Below are 22036 nucleotides of genomic sequence, written 5' to 3'. Positions count from 1 at the left end.
ATATGTGGAGTGGAGTGGTGGTGGCGTAGTGGGCTAAAGCACAGAACTGGTAATCAGAAGGTTGCTGGTTCGATCCCCACAGTCACCACCATTGTGCCCTTGAGTAAGGCACTTAACTCCAGGTTGCTCCGGGGGGATTGTCCCTGTAATAAGTGCACTGTAAGTCGCTTTGGACAAAAGCGTCTGCCAAATGCAAATATTAGGTTATTATAAGGTTATAAAGTCCACTCAAGGTTCCAGTTCTTTAATGATCCAGGTGATTTAATTACTGATTATTTTAGTGCTTTCAAAAACAACTTTTTCGACCAGTGATTCAATGAGCAAGTCAAGAACTCCTCTGACAAAATCAGTAATTGAGTGAGTCGTTAAACCGATTCAAAACTCATTTAAATGAACTGCCTGATAAGAGTCGCTCGTTCATGAAGACTATATTTTTGTTCTTACGTGCTACTAGTTAAGAAGACAACACAACAGCAAAGGCACGGTGTCTATTTATTATTAAAACATCGCAGTGGTGCTGTAGAAACACTGATCTGAGTCATTGAATACTGTGATCGGTCTACATCAGCAGAAGAACCGAGACGTTCAAGCACCGTTAACTGAACATCATAAATATCATTCTTAATAACGAACGCTATCCAGCAGCTAGGCCACAAAGCTCCATGTGAACTCAGCATCAAGAACAGCTGAACAAGAAATGAAGAGCAGAAAGCTTTGGGAAACATGTTTAAAAAGCATAGGGAAGCAGTGGTAGTGGTCATGTTTCACGGCGAGTCAGTCCATTGCTCTGTGGAAATCGAAGTCACCTCAAAACACCCAAAATTACAGCTTAGAAAGGAGATGCCAGAGGATAGAGAGAAAAGTGGTGAGACAGCAAAACTAGCTAGAAAGAACACAAGCTACAGCCAACATAAAATCTGTCATGCTTGGCTTTCGTGAACTATTTCAGAGGGGCTTTTCGGATCACAGCAAGACAAAGCTAGAGTGCAACGATCCATCAATTTTCATTTCTCCCTTCAGTTCTGCCACTTTAGTTCGTCTGTCTCGCTTTCGCCATGTTCAGTAATCCATCAACTGCTCTGGACAGTCAGCTAAAAGCAACTCTATTATGATCGGGGATGTCACACTTCCAGACCATTTTTGATGCAATCTCACCCCGTTCAGTCAGAGGTCTGTTAAACTCACTAAATGAGCGTGGAAGAGGGGTGACCGACTAAACGACCTCCTCTGACATTCCTCTATGATTCCCTGTCATGTGTAGCTCCGTGTAAGAACCAAAGCATCATGCCGCACGCAACCAACTCGATTAGGAGACAACTGATGGTGTGAGTTCACTCTTTGGATTTGATTGTGTTTTGTTACTTCACGGCTTGCTTAGAAAGTGAATATTTGTGCACAGCTTCAGCGAGAAACTCAATTCAATAAATGGAAGTTTCTGCCTCCACTTTCTTATTTCATTAGTCAAGTGTCAAAGAACCCCAGGAAACGCTCATTTACATAATCACCACGGATAACAATCAGCTCTGCGATTTGTGGCTTTGCATTTGCAGAGAAAAAGGTTTTAATCAGATCCAAGGACAACAACGACTATAACTACGTTTCCATCCAAGGATTAGCGCATCAAAATAAAGCTGATAGAAACGCACATTATCGCTAAAATGTCACAAATGTCGACATAATATTTTTCCGTTTAACTCAAGCGCATAAACGAATGTTGAGTTTGCCCCAATCGTTAGCCTGTTACCATGACGACAGTATTGAAAGCTAATTTATTGTACGTGATTATGGATTGATCTTAACGGCATATAGATCCGATCTGCACACGTGACACTTCCAGGAGTGCAACACAAATATCTCGTATCATGCTCGATCACTCGCGTGATCATCATCGATAAGTGCAAGGAGAACCAATGAATGGCCACTGATTGCGATTAATTTAATCGCAGGATCCATCCGTTTATTTATTAAAGTTGCTTTTTCACACCATTCAAAATAATAGACGGCAGTCATTGAATTATCCCACAATACTAAAAAACATATAATTTCTGTGCACAAAGATGTTTTAAATTAAAACTAAATACACAATACTAGGAGAAAATTAGTGTTTTGTTTTTTTTTGGAACACTTACAAGCCCGATTCGATTAAATTAGCGTTTAGTTTTACTTAAATAAAAACTAAAAATGCCGGCAAAATTCTCTGTATTAAATAAAATAAATTACCAAATGGAAAAAAGCATTAAATAAAAAATAATAATTACCACCAAACGGAAAAAGCATTAAATAAAAATAAAAAAATAATTACCAAACGGAAAAAAGCATTAATTAAAAATAAAATAATAATTACCAAACAAAAGCATTAAATAAAAAAAATAATTACCAAACAAAAAAGCATTAATTAAAAATAAAAAAATAATTACCAAACGGAAAAAAGCATTAAATAAAAAAATAATTACCAAACGGAAAAAAGCATTAAATAAATTTTTTTATTACCAAATGGAAAAAAGCATTAAATAAAAAAAATAACTAAACGAAAAAAGCATTATATTAAAAAAATTAATTACCAAACGAAAAAAATATATATTTTTAGACCTATATATGCTTTTCTTTACACAAACTTAAATGAGCCGTACACTGTTCTGCAGATGAATAAAGTCGGCTGAATGATTCTCAGAATGTTCTAGACTTTTCTCAAGACTATAAACAATCAGAACTATTTGTCCCGTGCAGAGTTCACTTTCAGAAAACAAGCTTTTGAACATTTTAAAACTTTTTAAATATTTTCAATTTAACCCTCTTTACCTCGGATCACATTTACTGCTTCTTCAGATAATGTCAATTGCATTATGATGCTAAAATTACTTTTAGATGACAATCAAGTTCAGTTGGTGGTTAAAAGTTGCTGGAGAAATATGCGGGACATAATGCAGTTGTCATGGCGATGCTTCAGATTAGATGATTGTTCAAAATAGCCCATTGAATACCAGAAATGTATCATAAACCCTGATATTACACCGCATTAATGTTTCTTTAATAGTTGTGCACACATCATATAGACATCGATGGATGGTTCTTAGACTGAGAAAGAAAGTTGCCGGCAGGATGCCAGCTTGAACAGGGCGATGACGATTCGCTTTCGGGTCGGAACCGGTGGCAACCTGCGATAGGTGCGACATCGGGACCAATATTACAGTCCTATCAGAAGGGCAACTGCTCCCTTTTGATTACATTTATTTGTGAAATTAAACTGACAGTAAGCCGTCTAATTTCAATGAATTGCCCCAATACGCTCCCCATTTTACCCAAACTTCAGAGGAAACAATTTGGGACATCTGGGGCGAATTAGCAATAAACAAACAGTTCTGTATGGAAACGGCTTCAGGGCAGATTTCTGTTGCGCTAAACCAAATCTTATGTGACAAAGTGTTTTTTTCTAGGCATGACGTCATCACGCACACCATTTTTATCCATAAAAGTCTATTTGAATGGAAACGGGCAGAAGGCGGCAAATGTCGCAATTTTTTCCCCGCATTTGAACTTGTCGATAACAAAATAGCGCGAAAGGTGGATGGAAACTAGGCTCATGTAAACAAAACTAACGACTGTAAATTTCAAAAAGGAAAATCTAGCCATTTACTCACCCCCATGTCGTTCCAAACCTGTATGCGACAATTGTTTCAGTGAATCACAAAAGGAGAAAATCACATTTACATTTGTCGAGCTCAAGAAAGGACGCAAAAGTAATTGTTCGCTAATAAAGTTTCGCCTAAAAAATGGCAATGGGACTTGCATACGCTCATAAGAGTCATTTTCTAATTCTGGACACAAATGCGGTCTAGACACAAGCTTTAGCAATACCTATCGAATCAATTCAGAAGAAGTGGAATATACCACTTTAATTGTACGGATTACTTTTATGCTACCGAAAGTTTTGATTCCCATAGAGTTGCATTGCATTCCAAAAAACAAAAACAAAAAAAGCTCAAAAGCTGAGGAAAAGGAAATCACATGGGTTTGAAACGACATGAGGGTGAGAAATGATCAGACAGTTTTTTTACATTTTGGGGGATCTATTCCTTTAAGAGTTTAGAAGACTTGGAATATAGTGCATTAATCATGTGGACTACATTTATGGTGCTTTTGGGGCTCTACTGACAGTTCTGGTCTGGTCAACACGGAGAAAAAACGAAAACAGCATGTGGCTTTAAAACGACATGTAGGTGAGTAAATGATGTGTTAACTTGGCATATGTAAGTGAACTCCGTGTTGTAGCTGCTGTCCCTGTTTGCATCTTACTCCCTATTTGTCTATCATTAAATCCCTATTTATATTCTCTGTCATCATCCTCTCCAGCTTTGTCTCCATCTCTCTCTCTCTCTTGACAATCTCCTGCAGAGATCCACAGAGCCATGCACTGTTATTCAGACAAGAAATGTAGCCTGTCATTTCAGGTTCCACCTACCTTGACAGATCTTTGTTGTCCAGTTCTTCACAGGGTTCCTCCTCCACCTTCTCTGTGACCGTACTCTCCGCAGTCAGGGCACTCTCTTTCTGGGCATCTTCGTTCATGTCATTCTCGTCTTCATCAGCGTGGTTATCCACTTCCTCATCTACACTGTTGATGTCCACTTTATCTTCACATTGTGCTGTGGCTTCGGTCTTCTCCTCCTGACCAGAAATAGCACAACAACCTCACTCAGAAGAACTAGCTATTAATATTAAAAACACGTAATCACAATGATTCAGCTACATTTGTAATTGCATCATTGTTCTTGTTTAAGCCAGCTTGTGTGGGAGAAAAAGCATGACTATATCTTATAAATATGCGTGAGGAAAAAGACCAAACAAGACAGTATGGTCGTGATGGAACACTACTGTACTGTTTACTACAAAGAGTAGTATGCCACAGAGAAGTGTTTAAATCAAATGTGATGATTTTTTTCCCCTCTTGAACACTTTACAATATGGTTGTATTTAAAGGGGTAATGTCATCACATATGAGGTCCTTCTACTTTAGAAACATACTGTAAATTTCAGAACTCAAACGTAATACCGTGACTTCCCTACCTCATTAGGGGCCCAATAATTAATGACCGCCGCTTCAGCAACGCATACTTTACATCATTGCACCCTTGGCCCGCCCACTGTTGCTCGCCTCTAAACAAAGAGAGAGCAGGACAGACCAAGGAGCAGTCGGGCCTATTGTGGCCTACTAACTATTCCTGAACACCAAAGGGGATTGATCTGGACTACTCTGAATTATTTTTGTAAAAATGAATGACATTTTTTTTTGAATTTCAGGGATCCAAACTCCTCACCTTTCAGAGAAATTTGCTGTTTTGAAAGCATATATATTGACTGCAGAATATATTGAAGTCTATGAAGCGAGTGATATTTATACGCGTAAAGGGTCATCACATGACTCGTGTCAGTGCTGCAGAACACATTGAAGTCTATGAAGCGAGTGATATTTACACGCGTAAAGGGTCATCACATGACTCGTGTCAGCGCTGCAGAACACATTGAAGTCTATGAAGCGAGTGATATTTACACGCGTAAAGGGTCATCACATGACTCGTGTCAGCGCTGCAGAACACATTGAAGTCTATGAAGCGTGTGATATTTACACGCGTAAAGGGTCATCACATGACTCGCGTCAGCGCTGCAGAAGACATTGAAGTCTATGAAGTGAGTGATATTTATACGCGTAAAGGGTCATCACATGACTCGCGTCAGCGCTGCAGAAGACATTGAAGTCTATGAAGCGAGGGATATTTATACGTGTAAAGGGTCATCACATGACTCGTGTCAGCGCTGCAGAATACATTGAAGTCTATGAAGCGTGTGATATTTACACGCGTAAAGGGTCATCACATGACTCGCGTCAGCGCTGCAGAACACATTGAAGTCTATGAAGTGTGTGATATTTATACGCGTAAAGGGTCATCACATGACTCGTGTCAGCGCTGCAGAACACATTGAAGTCTATGAAGCGTGTGATATTTACACGCGTAAAGGGTCATCACATGACTCGCGTCAGCGCTGCAGAAGACATTGAAGTCTATGAAGTGAGTGATATTTATACGCGTAAAGGGTCATCACATGACTCGCGTCAGCGCTGCAGAAGACATTGAAGTCTATGAAGCGAGGGATATTTATACGTGTAAAGGGTCATCACATGACTCGTGTCAGCGCTGCAGAATACATTGAAGTCTATGAAGCGAGGGATATTTATACGTGTAAAGGGTCATCACATGACTCGCGTCAGCGCTGCAGAATATATTGAAGTCTATGAAGTGAGAGATATTTATACGCGTAAAGGGTCATCACATGACTCGTGTCAGCGCTGCAGAATACATTGAAGTCTATAAAGCGAGTGATATTTATACGTGTAAAGGGTCATCACATGACTCGCGTCAGCGCTGCAGAATACATTGAAGTCTATAAAGCGAGTGATATTTATACGTGTAAAGGGTCATCACATGACTCACGCCAGCACTGCAGAATACAATGAAGTCTATAAAGCGAGTGATATTTATATATTGAAGTCTATGAAGTGACATCACACCAGTGTGTTTCACACACACGTTTTTGTTTCACCAATAATGTCTTTGAGAGTACTAAGCAACAAGAAATATTTGTCCAAATTTATGAAGAGACGTTGAATGTCTCATAATTTCTTTCCAAATACATGTTTTCAATGTTATTGTGCACATCTCCCGCAAACTGGTAAAATTGCTTCTCTGTGACGCTTTCTGCAACTCTTGTCATGTGGAGGGCGATGCGGCGCTTGACGCCGAGTTCAGCCTCCAGAACCAAATTAAAACTCCACGAGAAGTCGTCTGTCTGAGGCAAAGATGCAAAATCTAATGACAATCGCCTCAACATCAGTCTCCCTTGATGCGTTTCATTACGCACAGGTGAGTTTAAGTCGATGCGGACTAGGAGGAAGGTTTGAGTTGTCGATTCTTCAGTACATTTTTTCCGCGTTTTGTTCATATTTTAATCGTATTTGTTTTTTGTGATATTGCGTTGTACATATGTCGTGTTTTAGTGGCCTCCGCTGAAACATTCATCTGCTTTGTGTCTCTGTTGTTCATCTGATCTCTTCATAAATAAATAAACGCATAATCTGTTGTATGCTCGTCCTGTAGTTTTATGATTAAAAAAATTAAAATGTGAACGAAAATAAAAGCTATTCAATTTCGTATTATCATTAAAATATTTATATTAAAATGACGGGTAATAATAGATTATGACGGAATTATTACGACCCTGTCAGTCAAAATGACGGACGATGAGAAAGTCTAATCTCGAATTTCAAACATTACAAGTAAACATGCTACTACGACAGACAGAAAACATGGACAAGTTCTTAAAAATATGGACTATGGTTAGCCTATATGGGATAGTGGTGTGCCGTAGACTTTTTTTTAGTCATAAAAAGTGTGCCGTGGCAGAAACATTTTTGGGACACATGCACTAGACAGACCTCTTTGACAGTTGTCATGTATCTTGTGCCGCTTTTAAAAGACACTGTGTCAAGTTACAACTATGAAAAGGAGACTTTGGTCTGCTTCATTCAGCTGCTGCATCTTGTTGTTTTGAGACACGTTCTTTCGCCCATCAGTGCTATTTTTATTTGTTGTTGTATGCAAACATGAGATGTTACCGGCGATGCGTCCTCAGAGCAGGCAGACCTGTTTGTCACAATGCTTTGGACTATGTATGAGCGTCATGTGGATGTGTCTTCAGCATTTTTCAGCATGGATTGTATGTCTTTTTTGGCTCATATCAGCGTGAATTGCTTGTGAACCAGCCACAATATGATTCAAGCATTGCAAAGGAACTGTTATTGAATGATTGTGTAGTTAAAAACACTTGGACCCGATTGCAAAACCATGAGTAAACATGTTTCATTCATGAATATTTCAAATGTCATGACTGTCTGACAGCTTATGGTGCCAATGTGCTTGAGTAAATGGTTTAATATATTCAGATGCATTGTGTTGGGTGTGTGTTACGTATAAACCCTGAAATTTTGTTTATAATGTTGTGGACTTTGTCGTTTATTCTCTTCCCATCGAGATTCAAACATGGCTGTATTGAGGGGCTGCACAACGTTAGCCAATCATAACAGGGGGCGTTTACGTTGAAGTCTTAAAGTGCTAGAGAGCTTAAAACAGAGTGATTCAGATGGTCAGAGAGACAGGGTGGAAAATTATCTTAAACTACTAAATTATGACTGTTTTGGTGCAAAAGAAAACTTCACTAGCATGATCAGTTGACCTCAAGGAAGATAAATCGATGTCCCCTTTAACATTAGTTAATGCAATAGTTAACGTGAACTAACAATAAGCACTACATTCCAGCATTTAATCATCTAGGTCATTGTTAACTTCTACATACTATTACATTTCTTAATTTCAATAAAAGTTGCATATGCAGTATTTTGATTAATTAACATTAACTAAGATTAATAAATGCTGTAAATATAGCCAAGACAGATAATGCATTAACGAATGTTAACGATTAAAAACTCTATGTTAATTATTACCCTTAAATGATGGTAAAATGGAAGGTCAAATCATGCAATACATGCATACATTTGTAGTTAAGATGCTTCATTCTGCAAAAATTGTATATGTATTACGGTAGTATGCCATTACGAATGTAGCCGGAGATGACGGGTAGTACCTTGACCGCATTTTGTGTCCCCGAGGTGTCTGGTTCTTTAAGGGGTTTCTGGTAGTCTGTGCTGGCTGTACTTAAAGCGACACAGTCACTGGTGCTAGCTGTTCCCTCTGCATTCACCTCGCTCTTAGAGCCCGTCTTCTCACCTGTCTTATATGGCAAATCCATACGGAATGTGATTCCCGTGGAAGTGCAGTAGTCCTCAAAGCCATACAGGTACCTGCGTAAAATAATGATTTTTTTATTAACCAGTGGGTGGCGCTATCACCACTCTGCTTATGTGCACGAAGGCAGTATTGCCAGCAAATGTCGTTTCATGTAGTTCAGTTGCGAAGAGACAGGCTTACTTTTGACTACCTGACTGTCAAATTTATGTTAAGTTATACACAAATTGATTTGGTATATCAAACAGCTTTTGGATCAGTGTGTTCAGATGAAGATCAGACAGTTCTATTCCACAACATTCAATTAATTTATTAGCTTAAGCAGAAAGGCAAGTGCAATTTTGATTTGTTGGTGGCGCTAGAGTAGGGGTGGACGTAGTGTTTTGGTACAGGGGCCACATCGGGCCACATTAAGATCCAATATTTCACAATGATTGGTTCTCATCTCTTTTAAAACCAGAAGTAGTGGTGGGAAGACCTCTAGTGAAGGCCCATGCCTGCACTAGAGGTTTTGAGAAAAACTCCCTGAATTTTTCATGGTAAATGTCGAAACCCTTCCCTATGAATGTGCCGAATTGCACTGCAGTTCACCATACAGTTCTATTCCACAAGAAGTGCAATTTGTAGCTTTTGGTGGTGCTAGAGTGTTTGAGATAGAAACCTAAAATTTGGCACGGTAGATTTTGAGACTCTTCCCTATGAATATGTCAAATTTCACAACTCTTTACCATTTGGTTCTATTCCACGAGGTTCAAGTTATTTATTAGCTTTAGCAGAAACGCAAGTGCAGTTTTGAACTGTTGGTGGCTGCTATACAACAATAGGTGCCTACTAATTTTCAAAGCTTGGCCCCTAATAAGTAGCAAACTTTCTGCAGTGACTATGAGTATCAATTCTTACTAACACATGGTTTTGCTGGAAATCATCCTGTATCACTCATAAGGACATTATGAAAGTTATGCATACTTTCTGTAGGCACATTTGACGTTGTATCCAGCAGCAGAGTTCAGCACGGGGATGCCCAGATCCTGATACACCTGCTTCCACACAGATCCACTCTCAATCTGAGTCACAGGGAGGGAACACGCCTTATTCACACAGCGAAAGGTAATCCAGAGGAATGCAGATTTCAGAAATGTTTAGCTGTACAGGGTACGAAAAGAATATTACTCACATTGTCAAAACCGTCAAGCTTATGCACCAGCCTGTAGAGTTTAAAAAGATTCAGATTCTTGTAGCCCAGCACAGGCTTTTTATTTATAGGAGTTCCTAAAAAGAAAGATAATAAAGAGACTAGTTAGTGTGGGTTACGTTTGTAATAAGCCGTTCTTGGTTGTGACCATCAGGGTCCAAAAGTAACACTCACCAAGCACCAAATCCAAGACTCACTATGATGTGAAACAATACACACCACATTCAGCACAAATACATACTACAAGAATGAGTTGTGGTCTCACCTCTATCCTCCATAAATTTGTAAAGCTGTTGCAGGAAGTTCTCTCTCTCCTCTGGGAACGGCTCCACCTCCTCCTACACAGGAATAAAACACACAGTGAGGTTCGTGCCAGCTTAGAATCATAAACACCTTCTAAAAAGTGTGTCTAAGCATGCAAAGTAAAAGTACTTGGAATGAAGTATTGTAAAAAGGTCAACGAACACGCCTTGAACAAATTAGGTCAAAACAATTTGTGCTTTATATGGCACAACGGGGTTTTTCCTGGGTCAGAAAGGTTTTTTTGGTGGTTAGTGGAACTTAATTATTAGTGGAACGTTGGCAGGAGCACCAGCGTCTATTTGATGTTTCCTCTGAACTGTAGCACAACCGGGCGGAGGAAGAGACGAGTTGGAGAGAAACTGCCAATTCTGTTGGACAGTCCGGTCAGCAAATAGGTCGATTGTTCAGTTGGAGCTACTTTTCATATTGTAATCAATAAAATATATGATTAAAAACATACACATCATATTCTGAAATGCACAACATATGATCATGCATTTGTTTTCGTATCTCATATCACTTCTCGTGTGTGAAACGTCATTTGGAGTCCAGGCAGAGTCGTCGGGGATATTCCTTAATATTACTGCTGGTAGGCCCGGCTAGCTCAGTCGGTAGAGCATGAGACTCTTAATCTCAGGGTCGTGGGTTCGAGCCCCACGTTGGGCGTGACTATTAACTATTGTCACATTTACGTGCAAGCAGTGCAGATTTATTCTCCCAGCCATGCAAACACTATCTGACTAGAGAGAATGGTAACATTTCTCAGCGGTTGAGGCTCAGGGTTATTGACCAGAAGGTCGGGGGCGTCAATCCGGGTGGCGGAGGACAAATCTCAGTTGCCTCCGTGTCTGAGACCGTCAATCGTATCTTATCAAGTGGCTTGTTGAGAGCGTTACCACGGAGACGTAGCGCATGTGGAGGCTCACGCTAATCTTCGCGGCATCCATGCTCAACTCACCACGTGCCCCACCAAGAGCGAGAACCACATTATAGCGACCTCGAGGAGGTTACCCCATGTGACTCTACCCTCCCTAGCAACCGGGCCAATTTGGTTGCTAAGGAGACCCGGCTTGAGTCACTCAGCACGCCCTGGATTCAAACTCGCGACTCAAGGGGTGATAGTCAGCGTATTTACCAGATTAGTCTCTGCAGAATTGCGACATCTGTCATTCATAAAAGTTCAATGCATTCCCCACCCCTAGCAAGTTTATTAAATATTAATTTCACTACACTTTCAGTTACCAATAAAAGTGTCACACTTGCTCTGTTACACACATTTTTTATGTTTAAATCCAGTGCAGAGTTGTGCACATTTTGTCTGAAAATCAGAAATATAAAAAGTCTGGGATTGCTTAGAAGTGCTCAAAAATAATGTAATGCAACAAAATGTGGTTTTGTTCCATCCCATGCATTCAGTCTCTTTGTTATGATGCTGTTATCACCTCTTCCTCCTCGCTGCTGCCTTCCTCCTCCTGTTCTTTCTCCTCTTCCTCTTCATCTTCATCTTCCTCACTGCCGGAGCTTTCGTCCTTCACCTCTGTCCTCCATGTGTCGGGCACGGCACCATTGCGCTTGAACTCCCATGCGGCATTTAACACTGTTAAATACAAACACATTGTAACAGCTCAGGGGCAGGTGTCACATTCACAGTACGGAAAGCCATTCGTAGCTTTGTTCCCCTGAAAGGTGTAAACACTGGCTCAATGGCATTATCAAAACATTCCTCTGTTTGTTTGAACATCCCAACTAGCCTGACATACCAACACTGACTCGATTGGTTTTACTGACAGAAAGCAGTGTTTGGGAAACCTATTTCATGTGGTCACACTAGTAATGATTAGAGGTCTACACCGATCTTAGAATGAAACCCGACCCATACCCGAGACTGTGTGGCCCAACCCTACCCGGCCCGAACATTACTGTCAGATTTTAAGGCCAAACCAGACCCAAATCGCTTATGATCTAATTTCTTCTCCTAGCAAGTACTGTTGCTGTATTTTATGTCAACATACACAGTTTTAATAAAGCATGGCAACCCCTCAGTGCACTAGAACAGAAGGGGAAAAAAAGCATTGCCTTACCGCTAATGCACTGAAACTTCACTTGGTGCAGAACAATCTGGAATAATACGAAACACTGCAACAGTCCCCTCTATGCAGCCTGAACTCGCTGAACTGCGCTGAAAGCAATCTAGATGCAGCGCAAAGAATGAAACTGAGCGCAAGTGTCTCAACATGCTTTTTCAAGTTCTTTATAACTTGACATGGTGTTTAAAATGTGCCGGTCCTGCTTGAGACGCTGGAGAAAAAGCGAGAAGCGGTACAAATGCCAAAGACATTCTTCCAGCATGTGTTTAAACAATGGGAAAATAGAACAGACGCACGCAAACACGTTCGGTGCGAACGCCCCCCCAACTCGCTCAGCTCGTGCGTTTCTGAGTTTGAGCGTGTGCACGAAACAGTTCGGTAAGCCGGTTTATTTTTTCATTCATTACAAACCTGAACCCCTACTTTAAAAGCTGACCTGAACACGGCCCGTAACCCATCGGGTTCTCATGTCCCGGGTCAGGATACAGACCTCTAGTAGTGAATCAGAAATTAAACACTTGTTCCAGATTTAAGTAAACATGAAACTGTATTTGCAACCATATAATAAATGGACACGTCATGAAATATTGATTCGCATTAATAGGGCTGCAACTAATGATTATTTTGATAAGGCTATTCGCCGATTATTCCAACGATAAATTATTAACTCTTAATCAATAATTCTGCTTGTGTCCCGACTTAAAAGGTTGTATTAAACATGCTTACTAACAATAAAGAGGGGGATTTTTTTTTAAATAATAATCTTTTAAAAAGATCTTTAAATGATATTCACTGACTTAATAGGAAAAAAAAACCTTTTTATTAAGTTTAATTCAGTAAAGAAATTAATTGCAAAAAATCCTCTTATATCAAGTGTTTTTGTCTTGTTTTCCATTTAAAATTGTCTAAAAATTCTTAACAAGATACACTTACTTGAGAAGCAACATATAAGATATTCAGACATGCTTTAAGAGAATGTATATTAAATATAAATGTTTTTGCATTTAAATGTATTTTGCATACACGTGTATTTTGCATATAAGCGTATTTTGCATATAAGTGTATTTTGCATACACGTGCATTTTGCATATAAATGTATTTTGCATATAAATGTATTTTGCATATACGTGTATTTTGCATATAAGTGTATTTTGCATATAAATGTATTTTGCATACACGTGCATTTTGCATACAAATTTATTTTGCATATAAATGTATTTTGCATATAAATGTATTTTGCATACAAATGTATTTTGCATATAAGTGTATTTTGCATATAAATGTATTTTGCATACACGTGTATTTTGCATATAAATGTATTTTGCATATAAATGTATTTTGCATACACGTGCATTTTGCATATAAATGTATTTTGCATACACGTGTATTTTGCATATAAATGTATTTTGCATATAAATGTATTTTGCATACACGTGTATTTTGCATATAAATGTATTTTGCACACACGTGTATTTTGCATATAAATGTATTTTGCATAAACGTGCATTTTGCATATAAATGTATTTTGCACACACGTGTATTTTGCATATAAATGTATTTTGCATACACGTGTATTTTGCATATAAATGTATTTTGCATACACGTGTATTTTGCATATAAGTGTATTTTGTATATAAATGTATTTTGCATAAAAATGTATTTTGCATACACGTGTATTTTGCATATAAGTGTACTTTGCACACACGTGTATTTTGCATATAAATGTATTTTGCATACACGTGCATTTTGCATACAAGCGTATTATCACTTTTTTATACTTCTGCGAATGCAGTAAATACAAAATATACTTATATTCAAGATCTATTCTCTAAAAGCAAGTCTAAATATCTAATATGCTGCTTTCTCAGGTAAATGCAACTTATTTGTTTTATATTATATTCAACATTTCTCAGATAACAGTTTTTTCTTCTGCAGGATAGCTGATAAAGTAAATGTACGTTGTTTTAAAGGAGTTTTACATATTTATATTGGAAAACAAGCCAAAACAAAAACAATCAAAAATATAAAGGGGCGAAGACTTCACCTCTCTCATCTTTCTGTTCACTTCAATTTTAACTCACAAATAAACAAACTCTCTCTTAGTAATAAAGCTGCGTTTTGACATTTTTCTTCATGATAAGAAATGCACAGTGACACATATATACTGTATTATGATTAAATAAGTCACGAGCAATCATGTTATAATCTGGCTGCTTTAAGCGTGTGCGCTCGAGGGATGAGCGTCCCGTGACAGAGTGTGCATCAGCCGGTGCAGTTTCAGTCTCCCCCCCCTCAAATCGGGACATTCGTGCAACTCATAGAAGAGCCGCTGACCGCACAGAGAAATGGCAATTTTGGAGTTTATAGTTATTTACATGATCTGCTGCCGAAATTATTTGAACTTTAATAAAGCGCTAACGCATGAAATATTACTGCATTAAAGATGTAACGGCGGGGTGTTTCCTTTAAAGAGCTCCGGCTCCACTTACAACGAGAGTGCTTCTGTATTTGCTTATTTGGTATTTTTGCATTATAGTTAAGACATTTTTTTACTGACGACGTTGTTGATAATGTTGACTAATCGTTTCAGCCCTAGCGTTAAAATGATTTTGTGATGTGAAAAGAGTGAGTAGTGATACAGAAGAAGGCTATTTAGGGTTGCCTGGGACAACAGTGAATTATATAGTTTTGCAATAAGATTGAAGTCTTCCAGAGAGCTGTTTAGTAACATGTTCATTTATATATGAATTATTAAAGGAATATTCTGGGTTAAATCCGACTGCATTTGTGCCATAATGTTTATTACCACAAAATTTGTTACGACTCATACCTCCTTTCAAAAGAGTAAAATCGAGGTTACAGTGAGGCACTTAAAATGGAAGTGAATGGGGCAAAATTTTGGAGGGTTTAAAGGAGGGACGAGTCAAACTTTATTTTTATGGTAATCAGTATTATGCCACAAATGCTGTGGATTGAGCTGAACTTGAAACCGGAATATTCCTTTAATGACGTCATTATTGAGCGTTACAGATTTTTTTAACAATTAGACAGAATACACAAAAGTTTGTCTAAGTAAATTTGCACCGACCAACTGTTTTCATATGTGGCCATTGTGCTCACCTGGTTTGAGTCCTGCGTCTGCTTTAGGAGCTTTCGCCTCATCCAACTCTCTGACGTCTTTTCGCAAAACCGTGTAACTGTAGGGTAACAAAAAACCTGTTAGCATTTGAAACCTTACAAATATCCTATTTTGAAATTTTCTTTAATATAAATGTCACATGCTTTGACATCTCATTCGGTGACATTTTTGTGATGCTTAAGGGTACATTAGACCTTAAGGAGTCTAATTTAGAATAGCTTGTAACCACATATGATGGTTAGTGAGCACATGTTCGTTTATAAATATTTATAAAGAGGATGATGTCATCACTATCCAAAAACAAACACTAGGGGGAGCAGTTAAGTGTGCTCACACGTGTTCAAGAACACAAAGGTAACTTCTGCTGAGATTGGCAATGGTAGATCATTATTCAAAGGCCAATAATGGTCAAATAAAATGAGTTGCATGACAGGGCTAGCCGCTAAGCGACAGATAAGTCTGAGAAATGCAAACATGCTTCCGGTCGTTTTAAATGCATCAACTCAAATCAAAAATATGCTTAGGATCACTGGCATGCCAATATCATTACATTAAAGAAATCACTCCGCATGTGATGAAATGGAGGAGAAAAGAGAAGTCCACTGAAATGAAATGCACACGTGGATATCTGTATAATCAGACATTTCTCAACCTGTGCTTCAATGAAACCAATTCTGCAGTTTCACCTTAATGATGTGCAGACAGACATCCTCCGACAACAGAAATATCCTCACATGCTTCCACATTTTTAGCTTTCCAAACTCAATAAATCAAAATACACAGAAAAGTCTCCTTCATCGTTTCGCTTGTTCTGCTTCTAAAAGTTAAAATTAGAAGCGCAGTCTGAAATAAGTTCACTTTACTCACAATTTTCCATCTTTGAAGGAGCGCACAAAAACATTGTCTTTCTTCAATGTTACGTCTTCATGACAGTCTGGAGAGATGACCTTTATGAAACAAAATGAGAGAGCATAATGGATCACATGACTCTGAAAAGCAATACTATTGTAATTTGACATTATATTAGTATTTAAAAGTTCCACTTTACACCCCAAACTTTTTTCACGCCTATTTTTATCTTTAGTTTAGTCAAAGCTGTAAGCCACAATTTGCTAGTTGTTATTGATCATATGAAGCAGGTTGTTTAGAGCGCAACAGTTCCCGAAGAATAACTGTTTCCGTAGTGAAATTTATCTGTAACACTAACTTATAAACAGGGCTTTCAATCAGTTACATTGTTTAATCGAATTAATAACATGATTTACCGATAAATTAATCAATATTAGGGCTGCCAATTTAATGTGTTAATTCAGTAAAAATTAATGCGTTAAAAATGAACGAATTGATTGCAATGCCACCCTGGACCATAATAAGGAAGAGTCCTGAGGAATGCAAGCTTGTAGTACCTCCTGTTTACTCCAGGGGGCAGTAAGTGAAACTTCAGCTGTATGAGCAACACACAGTTTATACAGTGAAGAAAACACTTCAGCAGAACAACACAAACATGCGTTACAATCTTGTGTTCAAAACACTTGATGGAGCTCAAATCTGAATCTCAAGATGTGTTTAAATATTGAGTATTAAACTATATTTAAATCAAAGAAATTTCCTTCAAACTTATTTATAAGTACTTCACTAATTATTTTCTTGTAGAGATTTAATTGTGATGTCGATATATTCTGTACATTTTGTGGTCTGCGGGAGGAAACATGTTTTCATTTATTTTGGAGATGTCCCGACTCGACTTGTTTTTGCTCTGATTTCTGCAAGATTGTTAGAGATCATATTATTCCCAGCTTTCAACTTTGTTTTGAAAATGTTTTATTTGTTATCTTTAGCTTTGACACGTCTCGTCATAAGGAATATTATTTGATTAATCTTCTGCTTTCCATAAATGTAAGTATGGTGGTTAGAAACCATTAGTTTTAATTAGCAATACACAAGAACAATTTCCAATTTGAGTAACAAGAAAGCTGTAAAGTGTTTTGAAACATGTAAACAATTTGATATTTTTATTTAACCTATTTATTTATTTTCCTTTTTGTTGTTGTTTGTTTTAATATACCTCTTGGCTCTAGATGTAAAAGTTTTGTAAGCATTCATAAAAATAAATACAAAAAATGTCTGACACAGGTGTACATAAACAAGCCCTCATAATAAATCTCCAACTGATTGATAAATTCTCTTGTGTAATGGATTGCTATGAACTGTGTGTCAATGATTGACTTATGATCAATAATATGGTAATAAACAATACATTGTATTCTAAAGCCACTTTTTGTATTATCAATGATGAACTCTTCTGCTACAAGACTGTAATGCATTTTAATTATCTGAATATTTTTTATATATATATAATATTTAAAGATAACCATGTTTAATTATATATTGATTTAAATATGTATAATCTTTATATATTTAATTATCGTTATATGAGGGGCTTTCTCAGCAAATATTTGTAGATTAATTCTTAAAAATTTGAATCGATTCACAGCCTTAAATCAAAATATTTATAATGAACTGCATGTAAAAATATGTTTAGAGCCCCTTAAATAAAATAATTCAATATATAATAATTAAATGATTATAAATTTGATATATATATATTTTTTTTCATTTCAGGCCTCCTTTAAACAATGCAAGTGAATGTCCTCCATTTATTGACGGTCCAAAATGCATAGTTTAATCCACACGTCACAAAGTTCTTCTGAACCCAAACGATTAATAATTATATACTTTAACTACAAATGTTTGCTTCCGTACATCTCTGTGACGCGCGCTCATGAGAGGGATGGCGCAAGCTCGTTGGTAAGGTGTCTTTATTTAATTGAATATTATTTATGTTGTCAAGCCGGTTCTCGCCGCCTCCTTTCCCTTAATCACCTTACACTGGTGCCGAAACCCGGGAAGGAGGAGGGATGCCCGTCGCATATTCCTCGATACTGCCGTCCATGCAGGGGAGAGCCGCTGCCATCCGCCAGGTGACGGAGCAGCCCGACCGCGGGGAACGGCCGCCGTCCACGGGGTGAGTGGGAACTGGACTCCCTGACCGCCTGGAGCGATGGAGACGCTGCCAGGGGCGGAGGAGTGCCCTGCCACCCCCCCATAAACGAGGAGGTGTTGAGAGAAGACCGCCATCTGCAAGGGGAGGTGGGAAGAGACTCCCGACCGCCTGGAGTGTCCCCACGTGCCGCCAGAAAAGAGAAGGGGCGTTCTGTCCGCTGGGGGTCAGAGGTTTGACTCCGGTTCGCCCGGGGAGGAGTGGCTGTCGTCCGCCTGAGAGTGATCGGTGACCACGCGACGGCGCATCAGAGAACTGGTGAGTGAGCTGCTTCTCTCTCTCTCTCTAACTGTCGTCACCGGCCACCTTTATTCCTCGCGCGCCCCATCAGGCTGATTGGGGACCGGGCGTGCGTGCCGGCCCCGCCCCCCTCCGCTCTACAATAGTCTTATTGTGTATTTCTACATAAACTGCACTGGAAGCTTCTGTCACCAAGACAAATTACTTGTATGTGTAAGAATACTTGGCAATAAAGCTCATTCTGACTTTGATTCAGATTTTGGTATTTTGCATCCAGTGGTTGTGACTCACCAGCGCAGGGTACCATGTGGTTTTCTTTTTGTCGCTGCTGGCGACTCCTTCCACACACACCACCTTGCCGTAAAGCTCTTCATTCTGTCGCTGATCCCCCTCCTCCTCTTCACTGGATGATGAAGATGACTCTTCCTCTTGACTATGGAGAGAGATTACACATGTTAATGAATGAATTAAATGAACAACAAGCACTCAAAGGTGTTAACGCAGTATTAATATCTCAGATAACACAGATGTCTCTCAAGGACACATGAACACTTTTTATAAATTCAGAGTGAAATATCACAACTGATAAATATAACTACACACAGATGTTTTCAGCATGATGTCTGCTCATTTTACAACAAGATTACAGCGGTCCGGTTCCTATTTTTGCAAAAGGTTAAAAAGTAAGAAGGTTTTGGTTTGGTAGGTTTGCAGGGTCAAAAATTAAGGGGGGCTCATGGCAAAAATGCCACCAAAAGTGGAAGTGATGTACCCTGGCATCAAGGAAAAGTGGAAGTGGTTCACCAAATGGACGCTATCTAGACCGGCGAGTAATGGGAGGGAGAGCGCCGTGGACTGGCGTTGATCCACAATGGAGGATGGTATATTTTGTTACGTTAACTCTATATGTTAACTCTATACTCTGCTTGAAAGCTTCACTTTATTTAGTTGAGCAGCTACTGGAAGCTTCTAAAACAACCAGGCCAATTTAACTGTTACACTTGTGTAAAATCACCATGCAACAACTGCTTTATGCAGCACAATGGGCTAGTAGCTAACAGCTAGCGGTTGTGTTATTGTTTTGGTCAGTTTGTGTCTTGTTTAAGATCATCCTACAATCTCACTCATGTTGAGGCGGCACTAAACTGCAGTGGAAATGCAAGCTCAGAAAAGTAAAGCGAGTGGAGTTGAGGCGAGTTGAACCGTAATGTGCAGTGGAAAAGTGCCTTAAGTGCTTGTGGCAGGGCGGAGGGCGGGGTCGGGTCGTGATCCTACACACCCGGTCCCGTATTAGGCTAATTATGCCTCCGTGAAGGTTAAAGGTCGACTGCAGAGGATCATAAGGGAGAGAGGGATCGTTAACGGACATGTCCGTCAAGTGTGCGTTTATGTCTTCTCTTAAGTTTATCATTAAAACTATTATTTATATCGTCAAGCCGGTTCTCGCCTCTTCCTTTACATTGATCCCTTTACACTGGTGCCGAAGCCCGGGAAGGAGGAGGGATATGCTGTAGTAGAGTTCTCGCCACTACCGTCCACCCCAACGGAGCAGCCGCGGCCATCTGCCGGGGGACGAGGAGCCCTTCACAGGAAAAGCCAAAGTGCTGCCACAATGGTGATTTCAGTGTAGACGACGATTTCTCAATCTGTGTTGGGCGTGTTGCTTCCGTCTGCAGCCATTTTCAAATAATGGAAACATGTTCGGTGAATTAATTTACGTGTGCTTTCATTTATGATCCCACTGAGAGAAAACAATGTAGCAAATTTCAAAACATCAAACTATGCCTTGATATAATTTTTTTTTGGTTCACGATATTTCGAAATTCCATATATCGTCCCATCGCTAGTTGGTGTAGTTACTGTGTTTTGCCTTTGTAGGACAGACCCAATAACTTCATTCAAGATAATCTTATTTAAATGTAGCTTCTCAAGTAAAGTTAGCTCTTTTAAAGGATGTTTAAATAATTTTACTGGAAAACAAATAAGACTCATTAAAAAAGGTCATTATTTTTGCAGAACATGACCGGTCAACACAGGCTCAACACGTCGACTAGTTAATATAATCCATTATGATCCTTCAAAATGATTTCGGCTTGCTTAAGTTCATGCACGGGCAAACATGACTGACAGGTAAAAGTGAAGTCACGCCTCTCGCCGACACAAACAATCCGATTTGTCATTGTGCCGGTGGGACAACACCCACTCGAGGATTTACTATTGAGAATTCCAGGGCAGAGATTGTCCCATTTGTGCACCTGCTAAAAAATGGATCTTATTTAATACCTCCACATTCCTGGAGAGACAAACCAAGAAGCTCATATGCTGCATACTTACAGGTGTTTGTGTGTACTAGTGGAGCTGCATAACGCACAAAATCAAGCTTACGTAGCTAGAAGCGTTTGCGTTCAGGTAATTGCGGTGAGTATGTTACAGCCTTTTGTCGTACACTAGCATGTACTAAAGGGACCTTGAAGCCAAAAAACAGCAACTTTGATATCATGGGGGTCTTTAAATCTCAGGTAATAGAAAACACACTCACATAGGATTGGACCGTCTGCCTCCGCGGTTGCCTTTTTTGCCGATGACAGGTGTGCCGAAGTGTTCAGGGTTCGTAAGAGGAAGCCGGTCGAGAGTCTGGAGGAGAACGCAGAGATAAGATTCACTTGTCAGTGTTAAGAGAGCTGCACCGAAAAGTCTTAAAGAACTCCAACCCATCTTCAATCGTTTACAAACACAAGGTCACATTAATGAATGGTGAGCACAGAAAAATCAGCTGGGTAGAGAAAACAATCATTCATAATGGGTAACGGTTATACGGATGCTAAGCCAGTTGTTCTCAACCAGGGGGTTGGGACCCACTAGAGGGCCTCAGCACACTTCCAAGGGGGCCTCAAAATGACCTAATAAAATGCTAACAATACTTTACGATGTATGCACACAAATTATAAACAGACTCTTTCTGAAACTTCTAGGATCACAAATGATCCACGATTAATTCTTTTACTCAGACATGTTTAGTTTCGGGTGAGGGGGCTTTCAAAAATGGTCTTGGCACAGCCTTCGAGTCAAAAAGGTTGAGAACCACTGCGCCAAGCGCAACACTTCAACAAGGTAACTAAACGATATTCAATATATAAATAGACTAAATAAAGTTAAGTA

At 39.1% G+C, this 22036-nt stretch overlaps 1 protein-coding gene and 1 non-coding gene across 6 annotated transcripts in view; one reads left to right on the top strand and one right to left on the bottom strand.

Annotated features, from left to right (window-relative positions):
• LOC127617572 (AT-rich interactive domain-containing protein 4B-like) overlaps positions 1–22036 on the bottom strand; it is a 90134-nt gene that overhangs the window by 22032 nt on the left and 46066 nt on the right. For all 5 annotated transcript variants that reach the window (XM_052089546.1, XM_052089549.1, XM_052089547.1 and 2 more), the window contains exons 7-16: positions 21417–21511; positions 19169–19310; positions 16444–16523; positions 15558–15634; positions 11793–11947; positions 10313–10385; positions 10030–10124; positions 9822–9919; positions 8695–8911; positions 4460–4665 (exon numbers count right to left, since the gene is read on the bottom strand). In XM_052089546.1, the coding sequence (XP_051945506.1) occupies positions 4460–4665; positions 8695–8911; positions 9822–9919; positions 10030–10124; positions 10313–10385; positions 11793–11947; positions 15558–15634; positions 16444–16523; positions 19169–19310; positions 21417–21511 (1238 nt within the window). The remainder of the gene's footprint in view (positions 1–4459; positions 4666–8694; positions 8912–9821; positions 9920–10029; positions 10125–10312; positions 10386–11792; positions 11948–15557; positions 15635–16443; positions 16524–19168; positions 19311–21416; positions 21512–22036) is intronic.
• Positions 10944–11016, top strand: trnak-cuu (transfer RNA lysine (anticodon CUU)). Its single transcript has one exon. It is a non-coding gene; the product is annotated as a tRNA-Lys (tRNA).

The sequence above is a fragment of the Xyrauchen texanus genome, chromosome 24 (assembly GCF_025860055.1).
Source record: "Xyrauchen texanus isolate HMW12.3.18 chromosome 24, RBS_HiC_50CHRs, whole genome shotgun sequence".
NCBI lineage: Eukaryota > Metazoa > Chordata > Actinopteri > Cypriniformes > Catostomidae > Xyrauchen > Xyrauchen texanus.
This window is presented reverse-complemented; position numbering and strand designations above follow the sequence as displayed.